Source organism: Varanus komodoensis, unplaced genomic scaffold (assembly GCF_004798865.1).
Source record: "Varanus komodoensis strain SLA01 unplaced genomic scaffold, ASM479886v1 scaffold1, whole genome shotgun sequence".
Lineage (NCBI taxonomy): Eukaryota > Metazoa > Chordata > Lepidosauria > Squamata > Varanidae > Varanus > Varanus komodoensis.
Genome location: NW_025335268.1, coordinates 75652844 through 75669285, shown reverse-complemented (window position 1 = coordinate 75669285; position 16442 = coordinate 75652844). Strand labels below are relative to the sequence as shown.

General features: G+C 68.6%; 2 protein-coding genes across 4 annotated transcripts; both read right to left on the bottom strand.

Moving 5' to 3' along the window:
* Window positions 1–2619: 2619 nt before the first annotated feature.
* On the bottom strand, window positions 2620–6273 carry LOC123023815 (kelch repeat and BTB domain-containing protein 13-like). The gene is made up of 4 exons (XM_044430854.1): window positions 5983–6273; window positions 4795–5529; window positions 4026–4326; window positions 2620–3020 (listed from the first exon to the last, which is right to left on the bottom strand). Exons 1-4 carry the CDS (start codon window positions 6271–6273, stop codon window positions 2620–2622), a joined length of 1728 nt encoding a protein of 575 aa, XP_044286789.1.
* A 656-nt stretch (window positions 6274–6929) lies between these two features.
* On the bottom strand, window positions 6930–15527 carry CHKB (choline kinase beta). Of its 3 annotated transcripts, none has more exons than XM_044429586.1 (10): window positions 15254–15527; window positions 14096–14209; window positions 13431–13564; window positions 13019–13123; window positions 12505–12563; window positions 12238–12325; window positions 12016–12124; window positions 11366–11472; window positions 10317–10398; window positions 6930–7446 (listed from the first exon to the last, which is right to left on the bottom strand). In XM_044429586.1, the coding sequence occupies exons 1-10, from the start codon at window positions 15491–15493 to the stop codon at window positions 7219–7221; spliced, it is 1266 nt and encodes a 421-aa protein (XP_044285521.1). In that variant the 5' UTR covers window positions 15494–15527; the 3' UTR covers window positions 6930–7218. The 3 variants fall into 3 exon arrangements, with proteins under 3 accessions (XP_044285521.1, XP_044285533.1, XP_044285529.1); XM_044429598.1 differs by lacking the exon at window positions 6930–7446 and adding an exon at window positions 8503–9767; XM_044429594.1 differs by lacking the exon at window positions 6930–7446 and adding an exon at window positions 8503–9767 and having other exon boundaries at window positions 10317–10349.
* Between the last annotated feature and the right edge of the window lie 915 nt (window positions 15528–16442).

Genomic DNA, 16442 nt, shown 5'->3' with positions numbered 1-16442 from the left:
ACTGGGCCTTTCTCCTGGGGAAGCTTGAAGGGTGGCCACAAGGGGGGGGGTCTTCCAACGATGGAGCACCCCCCCCCGTGGCCCGGCTGGCGCCGTCCTTGCTGTCCTTGCCATCTTATCGGCCCCAGGTTAAGACAGGGCTTTTGCCAAGACTTAAAAGGGTTTACCTGGCTACCCAGGGGGCTGAGGGAACTCCCCCTCCCAGGCCCCCTTGTGTCAACAAGGCCTTTCTTTGCTATGTGCTTCAGCTGGTAACGTTCTTTGTTGCTTCTTTGATTTTATGGTATTTTATTTTCTTGTTTTCGGGAATGGTTGTAAACTACACAGAACGTATACCCACCCACCGTATAAAAATTGAGATGGTAACAATCCTGCTATCACCCCTCCCTCCGCCCCAGCTTGCCATTTGGGAGAACGCCTGTCTCTGCATGTGCGTTCACTCAAAATGGCTTTGCCTTCCCTCTCCATACCTGTACAGGTGACATTACCTTACTTCACCTTTGCAGAAGGCTTGGGGGCAGGCAGGGCAGCGAGTGGCGCCCTGGCTACTGAGTGGCAGGAAGGCAGGAGCTGCTCCCGACGGAACTGCAGGGAGACTTTGACGAGCCCCTTGGCAGTGTGTGTGTGTGTGTGTGTGTGTGTGTGAGACACTGGCCCACCTTACAGGGTTGTTGTGTAGATACTGAGGTCCTGTATCATGCACTCCAATTCAGCCTGGTCAAGGAAGGGGGTTCTCCTCGTGTCACTAGGGCTGCTGCTGGCAACCCCACTCCCGTTCTGGGGGTGGCTACCGCTTTGCCAGCAGACAGCTCTTGGGGGAGCACCCCCTCCCCTGGTACCAGCAGCCTGACTGCTTGATTACGGATGCCACACCGAACTCTGGCCCTCCTGCCTGCAGTTTCCGCACAGCCTTCCCAGCCTGGTGCCCCCAGACGTCGCTTACCCAAACGTACCTGGAAGAGGCAGCGGAAGGATGGGGGACGCAGGCTGCCCCCTCCGTGCCTGTGAAAGCTGGAGAGCGAAGGAAGGGAATGGCCACCCAGGCTGAGCCGGTAAGAGCTGCACCACAGAAGAGTGGGCTGCAGCGAGGTGGGGAGGCCGGCTGTGGCCCCCGAAGTAGTCCAGCCAGGGCACAGTCCCAGGCATCCTTCCGCTGAGCCAAGCTCCAGGGCTCCCAGCGGTCCTGCCAGCTTTCAGGGCCACCCACACAGGCACTGGACTCAAAGAAGCAGGTGAAAGCGGGACCGGCAGCCCTTCATGACTGAAGATGTTTGGGGGTGCCATTCTTGCAAACAGCTTAATACAAGAACATCTCTGGGGATCGGATGCCACACAGGTCTAGAAAGAGAAAGATTTCTGCAGCTCCACCTCGCTCCATCCAACCGTGCTGGGTGCTGTAGGACCCTTCTCTAAGCGGTGGTGGGCTGTGTTAGAGATGTCTTCACCAAGAATGCTATTAAAATGTAAAACTGCATACCTAATATCACATAATAAATGGTTAACACTTTTCGATCAACTGTTTATTGCACATTGAAACCAGCGTGGCAGTCAATCAGCAGGGGTGAGGCCGGTCCCTCTTGCAAAAGCAGGGAGAGAGGACACAAGGTCACTCCGTGCGTGCGGAGCAAGCGCTCACGTGCCTGCGGTGGGGCTCGCTGCTCCCGTGACACGGCCCACCACCGGGAACGGCATGCGGGAGGCACCTGCTTCCTCTCACAGGGAACCCGGGCAGCTCCCCAGGGTCTCCTCCGGGCGTCCTGCTCAGAACAACTACCCTGTGGGGAAGGTCGGGCGAGAGCCCGTTTGGGGCCCAAAGTCCCGCGAGCTGCAGGGCCCAGTGGAGCCCCGGTCCAGCACTCCCCCCCCCCGCACAGTGGCGCTCTGCCATGCTCCCTGGAAAAGCACGCTGAGGGGGGCCACTGCCCCCCAACCAGAGGCGGGGGTCTTGCACGCAAGGCCCGGCAAGGCCCCTTCAGGGAAGGCGGAGCGCGGCGCCCCGCTCCGCTCACGGCGCGGGGCAGGGCAGAGCAGTCGGCTTTGGAGGCGCCGGAAAAGCGCGAGCGCGGCAGAGCGGCCCGGGAGCAGCCGCGCCGTGCGCGCCGTGCGTGTGCCGGGCGGCCCCGAGCGAGCGGGCGGGAGGGAAGGGGGTGCGAGGGCGGCGCGGCAGCTGTCGCGCACGCTCGGCCGCTGCTATTCATAGGCAGAGGAATCTGGGTGAGAGGGCGCGCGGAAGGGGGGCCGGGCCGGGGGGGCGGGGCGGGCAGGCGGTGGCGCGCCCTCCCCTTCGCTCTCGCCGCCCGCTGCTCCCGCATCGGCTCGGCCGGCACGACGCGCGCCACTGCGCCAGTCAAGGCGCAAGCGGACGGAGAGCCCCGGCGGCTTTCCACGGAGCGAGGGGCGCCAGGCGGGCGCGCGGGCCTGGCCCGAGGGGGGTGTCTCTGGCCGCCCCCCGCCTGCTTTGGGATCGCACTTGGGCCCGAGGGGGGTGTCTCTGGCCGCCCCCCGCCTGCTCTGGGATCGCACTTGGGCGCGTCGACTGGAAACGCCGCCGCCGCTCTGCGCGCGTTGCGCACCGGGCCACGCGATCCTGCCGGCAGGGCGGCGGCCACGGGCCTCGGCTCAGCCGGCGTCGGACTGCAAGGCCCCGGCGCGCCCCGGGCTGCGGCCCTCGGGGGCGCCGGGGAAGTGGAGGATGCAGAAGGCCTCGTAGGAGAGCGGGAAGGGCGGCGGCGGCAGCTCCCGGCAGCGCGGGCCGCCCAGCTCCAGCTGCAGGACGGCGCCGCGGTCCGGCGAGGCCACGTAGAGCAGGCCGTCGCGCGCCACGCCCTGCCCCGCCGCGCCGCGCCCGGGCAGCTCCCGCGCCGCGCCCCACCGCCGGGCGCCCGGGCTGAAGGCGGCCACCACGGTCCCGCGCGCGCCGCTGCCCACCACGTACAGCGGCTCCGCCCCGCCCAGGAAGCAGAGCGCGGGCAGGTCGGCGTCGGCGCGCGCCAGGCTCGGGCGCAGCTCCTGCCACGTGTCTGCAAGGGAAGCGGGGGGGGGGAGAGGAGGAGGAGGGAGAGGAGAGGAGAGCGCCGCGTGAGAGCGCCGCCGCCCGTGGCCCGCACCCCGCGCCGCCGCCTCGAGCAGGCGGACGGGCGCCCCGCCCCGCCCCGCCGGGCAGCCGATCCCCGCAGCGGGGAATCGCCTCTCTGAATCGGTTCCAAATTCGGTGGCTTCCCTAGAGCCCGCCCCCCCGCGCCTTGCCCGCGCCCGCCGCAACCGCCACGCGAAGTGGACCGCTCAGCTCAGCTCAGCGAGCAGCTGCACCATCTTGATGCTGAGAAGCATCCGGGCAGGAAAGAGCGCACGGCAACTGAGGCGCCTTGAGGGCGCGTAGCTGCTAAGCGGAGCCGCCCTTCGGGATCGCGGGCGGGCAGCCGCCCGGGGGCCTGTCCCAAAATTTAGGAAAGCGTTCCTCAGGCAAGGGTGCGTGTACCAGCCTCGGCCTCCCGGGTGGGAGATGGAGAAGGAACAGGGTGTCCCCTGGGGCTGGTGGAGCCCCCGGGGCTGCGGCCTTCACGGTGAACCCCCAAGTGCTCCGGGGAGGGCCGATGAGCAACACAGAACCTGCTGCAGCCACAGAAAGTGGGAAGCTTTTGGGCAGCTGCGATAAATCTACTCAAATTGAGATTAATGGGCATTAATGAATTGTAATAATTTAATCTAACTCTATGTTTGGAGTTTTGTTTCACTTGTGGAGTTTACTACATTTTACGCCTCTGCGCATTTTAATTACTCATGTTGCATTTTAGCCTATTGTATTAATATTCTACTGGGGCTGGTGGGAATTGCTGGCAAACTGCCCATGTGCAGACGGCCCAACTTTACCGGACGCTGCACTGAGCCTCGTGCCCTTCGAGCCCCCCCCCCCCCTGTTTCCTTCAGGGCATTTCCCAGGGACTGGGCGCGGGACCAGACCGCGCCAGGTACGGGGGCTTTCTGGGGATGCCGAGCCCGGAAGCCTGCAGGCCCCCCCTCCTCACCAGTGGCCACGCAGTAGTGCAGCAGGAGCTTCTCGCCGGTGTGCCGCAGGCTGCCCAGGGCGTAGATGGAGCCGGCGTGGGCCATGCAGAGCGGCAGGCTGTGGGCCAGGGAGATGGTGAACGAGGTGCCGCCCAGCGGCAGGGGGGAGACGAAGGTCCAGCGGTCCGCCCAGGGGTCGTAGCGCTCCACCGCCCTGTGCAGGCAGGTGCTGCTGTCCGGCGCCAGCAGCGAGTCCAGGTACCAGCCTCCGATGGCGAAGATGAACTGCCCGGACACGGCAGTGCTGAAGTGGCGCCGGCGCTGCGAGAGGAGGAGGAGGCGGTGGGGGTGGGACGCGGCGAGGAGGGCCGGGGTGCCCGGGCAGCAAGGGCCTCGGCTCAGAAGCACACCCGGGAGCTGGAGGCCGGGGCCCCGAGCGCCAACTGCACGCGTGACTTGGCTCACTTACCGAGGCAGGCACCGGGAACAGGTCCCTGTGCAGGGGCTTTTCAGCTGGGCCTAGGGGTGGGGCGGAGTGAGGGCGCCCCCCAGCACACCCCTTTCCCACAGCCACAGCCACCGCCCCCCACCCTCCCCTCCCCTCCCCGTCTCCAGCTAGCGGGGCTGGAGGTGGCTGCGCCTGCTGAAAGGCCTGGTTCACATGTGCAGGCACGCACCTGGAGGCAGGCGTGCGCTTGCACCGGAAAAGCCACCTGCAGCTCCGGCTCCGGCTCAGCCCAGGCCACAGAAGCCGCCCCAGCGCGAGAGGGGCGGCGGAGGGGTGCTGACCTTGCTGGGGGTGGCGGTGGCCTGCCACGCGTCTGTCAGGGGGTTGTAGCGGAAGGCCGCCATGCGGAAGGCAAAGCCGCGGGCCCCGTGTCTCTCTCGGTAGCCCCCCACGAGGAAGAGGTAGTTGAAGAGCTGCGCGGCGCTGAAGCTCCACTTGTCGGCCTGGAAGGGCAGGCGGGTGGCGCAGCGCCAGTCGCCTTCCTCGGGGGGCAGCGGGCGGCGGTACAGGCCCTGCAGAGGCCCCAGCGTGGCGCCCGGCTGCAGCTTGCTGACGTTCTCCGCGCGCAGCACGCAGAGCTGGGGCAGGCTTCCCAGGCGCAGGCGGGCCAGCTCCTCCCGCAGCGGCGGGGCCAGCCCGGCCGTGACGGGCTCCGCCAGCTCCAGCAGGTGGGCGCTCAGGTACCGGCACACCTCTGCCCGCAGCTCGGGGCAGCCCACGGCCTCCGCGGAGTGCAGGTACGCCAGGCAGTTCTGGGGGCCCAGCAGCGGCCGCAGCGCCAGCAGGCACCGGCTCAGGAACCTGGGCAGGAGCAGGTACCCGGCGGCCTGTATGGCCGGCAGCAGCTCTTCCTCCGCCAGCGCAAAGTGGCCAAAGAACACCCACTCTAGGATGGCCCGGAAGGTGGCCGAGGGGACGTGGCCCAAGTCCAGCCGTCTCTCCGACGTCTCCTGCATGCAGGATCTTGCGAGGGCCTCGAAGTAGCCGCTCTCTGTTGCCAGCGCGGCCAGGTCCACCTGCCAGGCATGGGGAGGGGGGAGAGGGCTGAGCAGCTGGGCTGGGAGACGAGTGGGAGCCCCGTGCCTCACGGCCGCACGGGCAAGCACCTTCGGCTGGCTCCGCTCTCGTGGGCACCGTCCAGGCGTCTTGCAGGTGCCAGGGGCAGCCTGGCCGGCTTGCCGCACTGAGCTGCCTCGGTGGCCCACTCGTGGTCTCTGGAGAGCCTGGCTCGCTCCCCCTGCCACGGCAGGGCCTGCGCCAGTTGGAGGAGAAAGCTGGCAGAGGCCACCCTGCTCCTCGGGAGCCTTCTGGGGCGGCCCGGATCCTGTTCTGACCCGGGGCTGCCGCGCCCATGGCTGCAGGGCTCTTGGCTCGTGCCACCATAGGGGCCAGCGCAGGAGGCTCCCACAGAGGTCTTGCAAAATTCCCGCCCCCCAGCGCCTGTCCCGGGGGCCGCCCCCAGTGCATACCTGGAAGCTGTGGGGGGCTGTGTGGACAGTGAGCAGCTCCGGATCGCCGCCTCCTCCCCGGTAGACCCTCAGGTCAGGGCGGCCCTCCCAGGGCTCTGGAAGAGGCCCCGGGGCCCGGGAGTGGGCCCGGGGAGGTGCGCCCTTGCAGAGGCCCAGCCACAGACGCCACACGGCGTGGGGGGCGCAGGCCAGCCAGCCCAGGGCACGCTCGGCGAGTCGGGCCAAGCCCAGCCAGGCTAGTGCAGCACACAGCCCCTCCAAGGGGACAGCGTACCACCCCCCACGGGGCATGGCTGGGGGAGGCCAGCCGGGGCCGTGGCAGAACTTCGGCCGCTGCGCGAGCGAGCGTGTCGGCCAGAGCATGGGGCCAGCTGAAGGCCAGGGCTATTTTTATCCTGCACTTGTGGCCGCCCCGGCCAGGGGCTGACCGTGGTCACGGAGGGCCGCAGGCTCGGGCCAGGGCCGGGCTGAGGGCACGAGCCAGGGCTGACCAGAGTTGGGGGTGATGCGCGGGGAGGGCCTCTGGGCACACTGGGTGGGTGGGGGCCCCACGCTGCACGTTCCCCTCGCTTGGAGTCTTCCCACTGCTGGTTCAGGCGTCCCAGTTGCAAAAGGCCGGCGTGGTTGCGGGGCGAAGGCTGCAGCGCTGGGCGTGCGCACGCCCGGCAGCCCAGTGCCCCGTAAACCGCAGGGCTGGCGTCATGTGGGAACGGGCCCAGCAAATGCGGGCAGAGGCCTCGACCCGTTGCAGCTTCGTGCAACAAGCCGTTGCCAGGCCAAGTCTTACCCCGTGCCCCAAACGTACTGCCACGTCTTGTAAGCGCCCTCGGCACGTATTTTCCGGCTACGGGAAGTACAAATGATTTTGGCTGTGGACAACATTCACAGCATGCAGAGCCTGCTAGGAAAATTCCTTGGCTTGCATCCTGGTGGGAATGGCGAGTGGCTGTTTCCCTTCACAGACGCGTTGCTTCTGATTACCCAGCTCCCTTCATCACTCGCTTTCTGGACCATATATAGGCTTTCTTTGCAGCCGGCTTTTAGCACCGGGTTAAAGACACTTGCAGCGGGGCGAATTGCACCGCGGTGGATGGTGTAACTTGGTGTCCCGCGCTGAGCAGGGGCTGCACCCGGGGGCCTTCTGGCCTCCTCCAGCTCTACCATTCCAGGGTTCTGTTAATGCAGGTCTTGTGTTCGGGAGACGCGAATCTACCACCCACCTCCGTTCTGGTTCGCTCATGTACAGGACTCTCCAGATAGCCTGCTGCTTCCTGGCTTGCTGACGATTATCCGATTCCCTTGTGTATTCTGCATCTTTTGCAAGTTCTTACGCATTGTCCTTACAGAGCATTTTCTGGCGTGCCTGGAACGTGAACCGCCAAACCCGGGCAGTTGGCCCTGTTCGTTTCTTGTGATATTGTTCTTCAGCTTCACTCCACCGTTTCCACTGGAATCGAAGGACAGCTGCGCGGGGAAAGCCGGAATGCCATTCGCCTGGGCTGATCTTGCCTACAGGGGGCAGCGCCCCCAGCAGCCCCCCCCCCGGCCTGCCGCCGCCAGATGTGTGGCCCGCAGCTCTGAGACTGATGGTGTTGTGGTTCAACACGTCTGGAGAGCGCCAGGTTGGAGAAGACTGGTGCTTGGGAAGGGGGGGGGGGGAGTGCCGCCACAGGTCACGTGGAAGCACGCGAGGATGAGCCGGAGGGGCGACCTCCGCCCCATTCGGTCTCAGACGCCATGGGCCTTGCCAAGACTGAGGCGGAGCCCCGCGAAGCCGGTCTGCCTTCTCCGGCAAGGCGCGCTCCGAGCCGCCCCCCCCCCGAAGCCGGGCCGCCGCTGGAGCGAGAGGCGGGCGCCGTCGGCCGCGGTGGGTGGAGGGAGGGCGCCCCCTGGCGGCCCCCAGCCTGCAGCCCCCCCCTGGCGGCCCCCAGCCTGCAGCCCCGCTCACGCCCCCGCGGGAAGCCCGGCCCCCCCCGCGCCGCCCCGCCGGCCGCGCTTCCTCCGCCGCAGGCTGGGACGCGGTGCCCAGGAAAGGCAGCCGCCCCGCTCCAGCCCCCGCGGGCGCGCCCGAGCAGCAGCCGAGTGAAGCCCCTGCCCGAGCCCCACGGCGGCCCCCGGTGACCGATCGGGAAGCAGGGAGCCGCCGGGCGGAAGGCGGGCCACCCCCGTGGGACCGCCAGCGGAACGGGGCGCTCCACCGCCTACCCGTTTTCCAGGTCCCCCAGCAGGCGGGGCACCGCCGAGTGCGCAGAACATCCCCGGGGAGGGCGGGGGGCTTGGGGGGGCGATTGCGGTTGGGCAGGAAGGGCTGGAAGGGACCGATCCAGCCGTTCCTCTCGAGCGATCCGGCCCGCCTTCGGCCGCGGGCGGGAAGGGAAAGGAGCGGCCCCCACAAGGCGGCGCGGGGCCCCCGGTGCGCTCGCCCTCTCGGCGGCGGCCGAGCCCGTCGACTTCTCTGCCGGGCCGGCTGGAAACTTCCCGAGCAAAGAGTAACGCAGCAGTGCCGCAAGACAGCGAAGGGCGTCTGGTGGCCCAGAGGGCCGGGTGTTTATTGGGGCTAGAAAGTTTATATCCCATTATTGATCAGGAACGGTAGAAAAAGTGGCCCGAGGACAGAGGGCGGGCAGGCACTGCAAGTGGTTCCGGGGCAGAGCCGCCCCCCGGATTGCCGGCCCCCTGCTGGACAGACTCGGCCTGGCAAAGCGAGCCGGCTCAGGCGGCTTCCTTCCGCACAACCCAGCGCGCAAGCCCGCCTCTTCCCCAGGAATGGTGCGAATGCTCCGGGCGCGCTGCCCCTCTCCCTCCCCACGACAGGAGGACACAGGATGTGGGCCAGCCCTTGGTCCGGGGCCCACGCGCGTGGTGCCAGGCGGCCCGGGCACTGCCCAGGGCAGGAGGGCCCCACAGGAGCCGCTCGACAGCCAGCTACCGGCCTCTTCCTCTGCCTCACCACGCTATCCGGAGCCTGCCGGGCTGCACCAGCTGTGGGGTGGCACCCTCCACGGGCAGGAAAGGGCGGCGTGGGGCCTTCCCATGCCCAGTGGGCCCCCAAGCTCCGCTCGGCTGCTCCCAAGTGTCGGCTGGCCCGGCCCGGCCCCCACGCGTCCCTCCAGGGCCATACGCTGGGGCAAGGAACGCCGCGGCCAGGCCACGGCAAGCGGCACACGCGACGGTGAGGGAATGCTCCCGGGCCGGGCCGGGCCGGCTCTCGCGCCGCAGCCCTTGGCTCCAGACGACGGCGTGCCACTCCCTTTCCCAGGCTGCCGCCCGAGGGCGTCACGTCAGGCGCGCCAGCCGAGACCAGGCACAGGAGGCGGTGGGGTGGAGGCGGCTGGACAGGGCGGCGCTTCGGGGCGCGCAGGGAAGGGTGGAATGTGGGCACATCTCCCGTCAGCCGGGGAAGGAATGTGTGGGCACGTGGCGAGGCGGCAGGCGGGGGCAGCAGGCCGGCGGAGGTGGCCGGGGCAGTCCCTCTGTCCAGCCCCGAAGGGCAGAGACCTCCTGTCCCCTGCGAGCCACCTGTCACCACCCCGTCCTCCGTCAAACGCCGAGGCGGAAATGCACCAGCATCCTTCCCGCTTCCGTGGCCCCGGCCTCATCCAGCCAGCCGCCGAAGGCAAGCGCTGCTTCGGAACGGGGCTGGGCCGGCCAGTCCCGCCGTCCTCGGGGAGCGTGGTCCAGCTGACGTCCGCCAAGGGCCTCGTCCTCCGGAGGCCGGCCGGCCCCGCTCACTCGCACAGCGCCTTCTGCTGGAAGTAGGCCTCGAGGCGGCACTGTGCGTACTCCTGGGCGGAGGGGAGAGCGACGTGAGGTCCTGCACCCCCCCACCCCGCCACGGGCCTCGCCACTGTGCGATCTGCATCCCGGGGGGTTTCTTCAGAATCGCCATGGTGGGCCAAGAAGCCAAATTCCCCGCAACGGGGCTGGGCCAAGCCCACGCTCTAGGAACCGCGGCAGATCGCACTAACTTGCTGCTTCCGCGCCCGCTGGCTGGAGATGTGCCATCGTACAAAGCCCCCCCCCCCCGGGACAGCTGGGAGGTGCCCTGCAGCCCCGTCTGCACCCCAGGCATAGTATGGCACCACCCGCATTCCCCTGGAAGCCTGGATCTTCCCTCCATCCAAAGCAGCGACCCTCCACTGGCCTGGTTTGTGGTAGCTCTGCAGACACGTCACTTCTCCAGACGGGTCTCGAAAGCAGGAGGGGAGCCCCTACCCTCGCTGAGCCACTCTGAGCATGTGAAGGGGCAGCCCCACAGCGGGCCACCCCTCCCCTTCTCAGCAGGCAGGCGAGGGTCCCCCCCCCCCCCAGCTGGCCCCCCCAACTCTACTCACCAGGTAGCCAAACTCAATGGTGGAGATCTTGGCCTGCAAGATGGACCACAAGCCCCAGAAGAAGTGGGAGGCCATGGTGAACCTGGGGGGATGGAGAGGCGGCTTTTCCTGCCTGGCCTTGGGGGAGCCAGGCGCTTTCCTTCCCCTCCGAGCGCAAGCAGCGCATGGCACAGCCCTCGTTCGCGGGGGGCAGGGGCAGTGCCAAGAGGACCCCGTGGAGCCCGGGCAGCCCTCTCCACCCCACTCGGGGGCAGTGCTCGGGGCAGAGGGCAGGGGACCCCAGGTGCAGCACACAAGGGGAGGAGCCCCAGGCAGGGCTGCTCCTCCAGCCCAGCACAGGGGCCGCTTGGCCCCCCAGCTCCCCGCAAGGCAAGGCTCTCGTCCTTGATTCCGCCCGAGCACCTTCCTTTCCCGGATGTGCCGACGCCACTCCGGGGGGCTTTTTGCTCAGCAGCACGACAGACCCATTCAGAGGAGCGGCAGGCTGTCCCTGGCTTTCCGGGGGTGGGGGGGCAGCGATGCTGCTGCTTGGGAAGTGGGTGCCGGTGGAAACCGTGGCGGCGCTCGCCGGCCCGCCACGCGCCTCCCGAATTCTGCCTATGCCACGCTGGACGGAAAGCAGGGCCCGGAAGCCCAGCTCTCAGGCCTGGGGAGGCGCGGCAGGCTGGAACGGCCTCGGGGGCACAGTCAAAACGCACACCCTCCTTTCCGCCACTGTCTTTGGGGGCTGAAGGGTACCGTGCCCTGAGGGGAGGGAGAGGCCGGGGAGAGGCTCTCCCTCTAGGGGGAGGCAAAGGAAGCCCCACGGAGGCCAAAGAAGCCCTGCTGAGAGGGGCGGGCGCTGGAGCTGCCCGTCCAGATCATTCCCTGAGCAGGCGCCCCAGTTCACACGTTCGAGCCTGTTCTTCACAAAATGGGGGCACTCTGCATGCGCCTCTGAGAGCGGGCCCAGCAGTCCCAGGCAGGGATCGGGTGGGGCGCGGGGGGTGGCAGAGGGTCTCCTCAGAGGAGAGCGCCCCCGCCGTGCCTCTGTGCTGCGCAGCACTGACCGGCTGATCTCCAGGAGCATCGCGGCCTCGATCCGTTCCTGCTCTTCGGGGGAGGCAGGGGCGTCACCCCCACCTGCTTCCTCCAGGTAGCTCCGGATAAAATGCAGCTGCAGGAAGACCGCAAGCTGGAGGGGCCAGGAGCCGGAAAGGCCTCCCACAGCGCAGCGCAGCGCAGCCCCCTCCCCGACCTGGCTCTCCTCCCCCAGCCGGAATGCGGCCCCTCCCCTCCCCGTGCTGCTCCAAGATTCCCCACCCACACGCTCCCTCCTTCCCTCCCAGGGGGGCTTTTCCGCTCTCCAGCAAACTCACAGCAAAGGGTTCTTACTGTTTTGTGAGGAAGCCTAAGGGGGGGGTGGGGGTGAACCCCCTCAGCTGCCCCAGGCCTGCCTCAGCAGACGGAGCTCCAGAGGGCGGGGGGGGGGGCTTTCGGGGTCTGTTTTATGCAACAGGAAAGCCCCCACAGGCGAAGCGACCCCCCAGCTGTCCGCCCGAAGGCAGGGCCACACGTGGCCGCAGGCGCTCCCCGGCCGGCACCCGGCCGGGCAACAGGCTGCCCCAGACCCGAGGGGCCCCGCGGCGCTCCCGCCTTCCCGGGGCACAGCCGTCCCGGCCCCACGGCCCCGAGGGGCGCAGGCGGTGCGGGCGCGTACCTGCTGGCCGTGGCTGGGGTAGTTTTCCGGGCGGGACCTGTAGAAGGGCCACTGGCCGTGGCTGTAGTCGTACACCCACTCGCAGAAGTGGTTGGCGATGTCGAAGCCCCTGCAGGAGAGCCGAGGGCGGGCGGGTGGCAGCGGTCACACACGCCGGGGCAGGCCGGGGCCTCCGGGCCGCCCCCCAGAAGGGCCCCCGAGCAGCCCCCCGCCCCCACTCACCGGTAGTTATAGCTGCTGTACTCGAAGTCGATCAGCATGAGGCGGTCGGTGGGCGCGGCCCCGCGCCCGGCCAGGAGCAGGATGTTCCCTGGGGCAGGGAGGCAGGGCGCTGGTCAGCGGGGGGGGGGGGCACAACCACCCCGCCCCCAGAGGCTGCGGCCCCGCACGGCCTCACTCCCCCGGCCCCAGGGGCTCCGTCCCATCCTCTCCCCACCAGCAGAAGCCCCAGGCGAGAGCCCCCCGCCCCCCCCGCAGTCGGCAGCTCACCTTCTTGCACGTCGTTGTGGCAAAAGACCACAGGGGACGGAGTGGCTTCGAGCAGAGCCCTGCAACGCGGGGGGGAGCAAGAGGGCTGGGTGAGCGGAGGCACCACTTCGCATCGGCCCCCCCAGGACACGCCTGGAGGGGAGCAGTGAGGGGCCCCCAGAACAAGCGGGAAGCCTTTCCATCCCGGGCCCCTCGCAGCCACAGGCGCGCCGGCCCCCCAAGGCCCCAGCGGAGCTCCCCGTCCTGCACCAGGGGGCGGCCGACTGGGCTCCCCCTCCTGCCACACGCTGCTCATCTGGCGCCCCCCACTGGCCAACTGCCCGCAGGGCACACAGGCCCCTCCGCCCGTCTCATGCGCAAACGCCTCCAGCGGCCTGGCTCAGGAGGGTCGGTGCTGGCAGAGCGGGCAGGTGCCCAGTGCACCTGGGGGGCAGAGGCGGGGCTCAGGGGACCGGGGAGCCCCGGCCCAGGCCCCCACACCAGCTTCCTGCACCGCCGCCACCCCCCCACGCACCTGAGGCTGCGCATCTCTGCCTCCAGGTTGTATGCCTTGAGTTTACGGAGCTTCTGCAGCTGGGCCTCCTGCGGGAAGGTGAGCTCGGAGATCTGCTTCAGGTACCTGTTGGGGGGGCAATGAGGACTCTGCTGCCGACACCCCCAGCCCAGGAGCGGAGGGGGCCTGTGCCCTGCCCAGCCCCCCCCACACCCCAGAGTGCTGCCGCTCTGCCCTGCGCAAGGGCCCACTGGACCCCCGCGCTGGAACGGAGAGCACCGGCGGGAGGCTCCTTCGAGGGGGCACGCACGCGAGGCCTGCGCCTCCGAGCGAGGGAGAGGCGCCCCAGTCCAAGCCACATGCCTCCAGGACAGTTCTGGGAGCTCCCACACCACGTGCCCCCGGGGCCCCCCCACTGCCCCGCGGGCGCTACCTCTCCATCGTCCCAAACAGCCACTTGGGCTCCTTGTTGAAGGGCATCACCATGCCGTGGAAGCGAGCCATCTTGGAGGCGATCTCCCGCGATATGCTGGGCTCCGGCAGGTCCTCCGTGAGCAGGCGGCGGCTCTGGCGGGAGGAGCCATGGGGGGCCTGAGGCGGCGGGCGGGCAGCCCCCCGCACGAGAAAGGGCGGTTCGGGAGACGAGTGCTCCGCTGCCAGCCGGTGTGACAAACGGGCGCAGGCGAGCTGCGGCCCTCAACCATTTCGGCCCGCAGCGCACCTTGGGCAGTGTGGCTGCTGGACCCCGCCAACAGCCTGCAGGTTGTCGGCAGCCGCGTCCCCGGGCCCGATGATGCAGCGCGCCGACAGCACGCAGTGGCCGGCATATAACCCATGCCGTGCGTGCCGTGGCTCCCGAAAGGCCACCACAGCTTGGAGAAGCCAAGCCGGCTCGTTTTGCTCCGGGCATGGAGCATGGCCCGCGGACACCCGAACGCAAGGGGGCCACTCGGGACAGCGGGAGGCTTCCCCTGTGCCCGCCAGGTCTGGAGGGGCCGGGGCGGGGCGTGTTCGGCAGTCACGGGCAGGGAACGCCGCAGCCGATCGGCTCCCCTCTGCTCTCGGGGCTGCGCACGGACGGCGGAGAGGGTGCCCTACCGGGATGTACTCCTCCAGGCGACCCTGAGGAAAGATGCCGTAGAGCCGTGGCCCCAGCGCCCGCTCAGCCAGGATGGCGAACATGACGCTCTCGAGGACCAGTGAGTCGACACCCTGTGGGAGGAAAGGCAACCGCGTGGAATCCTCCTGGCCGGGCCGGGCCGGGCCGGCCCCACTCGGGCGCCCAGTCCTCTCCCCAAGAGGGACTCCTGCTCTGGACCGGCTGGAGCGGCCTGCAAGGAAAGGGTCTCCGGGCCTGACCAGGGAGGGCCACAGAACTGTGGCAGGCTGGCATCCCGTGGCAGCAGCATGGGCGTGCCACCAGTGGGGCAAGTGGGCCAGATGGCACTGAGGCCAGCTCACCAAACCGTGCCGAGGGACCATGGTGGGTGGGTGTAGGCCACACCAGCACCCCATGCCCAGTCCCTGCACTCCAAGAACGGAAGGCCCCCGCTGGAAATGCACGAGCCCGCTGCTCTTGGAGCAGGTTTCGGGGCCGGGGGGCACTGGCTCCGGATGAGGACGGTGGAGCTGGGAAGGGTGGCCTCAGGTGGAGGAGGGAGCGCGGTTCTCAAGGTCTGGAGGGGGGACATGGAAGAGGAGCTGGAGCAGCCTGGTCTGACTCCGGACCCCATGATGCGGTGCTGGGGGAGGTGGCCAGCCAGGGGGCCTGGGCACAGCGAGGGGGCCCGCCCACCTCCAGAGGGGCACTCCCAGAGCACTGCGGCCCAGGGTTACCCAAAAGGGGGGGCTCTTGGAAACAGCCCCTAGTTTGGGTTCAACAAACTGCTCTGTGCATGCCCAGGCTCTTTCTTTGCTGGCTACAGCTTGATGGATGTACATTGGAAATCGCTTTGGGCAAAAAGCTGCCTGTTGTTTGAGAGAGAGAAGGGGAGCAGCCCCGGGAAGACTTGAGCACCACGTGAGCCTCCGCAGCCTCGAATCACGGACACCGATGACCAGCGCACGACCGGCTCCCAGCACAGAAAGCGGCAGCCAGGCAGGAGACCCCCCCCCCATCCGGGACCAAGTTGGAGACGGGGGGGTTTGGTGAGGGCCTGTGCCATGGGGGGGGTCTCAAGGACACGCCCCCGCCGAGGCCCTGAGGATCCATCCACGTGGATCGGGGGAGCCAGGAAGCTCCACGGCACCACCCACCTGAAGGATGACTCCGTAGATGCGCAGCAGGACCTGGCGCGGTTCGTTCTCCGCGACGGCCACGTGGTCGGGCAGCGTGCACCTGTACAGGAGGTTGCTGAGCCCCCCGCTGCGGAGAAAGCAGAGCCCGGAGGGGAGGCGGCTCAGCCACGGCCACCTCGCAGTGCGAAGACTGACACGGCTACTCGGGCTACACATTTGTGGACAACACACACACACACGGCTGCGGGGGCTGCGCATTCCGCAGCCAGAAAGAACTGAAACGCAGAAAGCACAGGCAGCGGTTGCTTCTTTACTTACACTGGCCATTCACAAAACAGTTGGTGGGTGATGGCAACAGACCTCCTTGCCTTTAAAATTTAAATAAAAAACAATAAATACCCTTGCTTTGACCCCGACAGCCTTCTATGCGTGGTGCAGCACAGGCGGGGGGCTGTGGCCAGGCGCACCCCCACTCCGCGACAGGGGCAAGGTGGGGAAGGCCTCTCCAGCCATGAAGAACGGGCCAGTGTCCAAGGCGAGGCAGCGGCTGCTGCTCGGGTTCGGCAGGAGGCAGCCCAGGGCCTCGGCCTCGGCCTGGGCCTCCCCGGCCCGTCCAGCGTGGGTGGACTGAGGAATGCGCCGGGAGAGCGGTGTGGGCACGGCCTGCGGGTGCCGCGCTTCAGCAGCTGCTTCCCCGTGCGCGGGCCCACAGCACAGCCAGCCGGAAAGCCGCGCTGAGCCTGCCCCACGTCCTCTGCCTGGGCCCTCTGCCCGGACGCCGGGCCCTTGCCAAGCCACACTGAAGGCCGGGGCTGTGGCCACACCGGATCCGGTCCCTGGCTGGCCGAGCGCTCCCGGCCGCCGCGGCGGGGCAGCCACCCGCCTCCGCCTCTTCCTGCGGCCGGAGCCAGCGAGCAGGAGGGGCAGCCCGGCCGGGAAGGGCGAGTCACGCTGCCAAAAAGCAGCTATGCAACCCGCGGCCCCAAGCCGGCGGGGACTCGTGTGGCGGGGCGCCCACGGGGAGCGCCCTCTGCGCCAGCACGGCCGGCAGCTGCCCTGTGGCCCACGCCATGCGCAACGGGCAGCCGTGCGGGGGACTCGACCCAGGCAGCGAGGCCGCGGGGGCAGCTGCGAGGGCGGGCCGCTCGGAGAGCAGGGCTCTGCTCCTCGCTGGCCACGGGGCTCACGAGGAGACTCTGGGGCGGCG

Coding starts and splice junctions, on each gene's coding strand:
- LOC123023815 (XM_044430854.1), bottom strand. CDS start 6,273: ATGCCCCGTGGGGGGTGGTACGCTGTCCCCTTGGAGGGGCTGTGTGCT. Junction 4,327..4,794: donor CCACCGCCACCCCCAGCAAG/GTCAGCACCCCT, acceptor CTCCTCTCGCAG/CGCCGGCGCCACTTCAGCAC. Junction 3,021..4,025: donor GCACTACTGCGTGGCCACTG/GTGAGGAGGGGG, acceptor CTTCCCTTGCAG/ACACGTGGCAGGAGCTGCGC.
- CHKB (XM_044429586.1), bottom strand. CDS start 15,493: ATGCGCAGCCCCCGCAGCCGTGTGTGTGTGTGTTGTCCACAAATGTGT. Junction 13,124..13,430: donor CTGTTTGGGACGATGGAGAG/GTAGCGCCCGCG, acceptor CCCCCCCAACAG/GTACCTGAAGCAGATCTCCG. Junction 10,399..11,365: donor ATGCTCCTGGAGATCAGCCG/GTCAGTGCTGCG, acceptor CCATCCCCCCAG/GTTCACCATGGCCTCCCACT.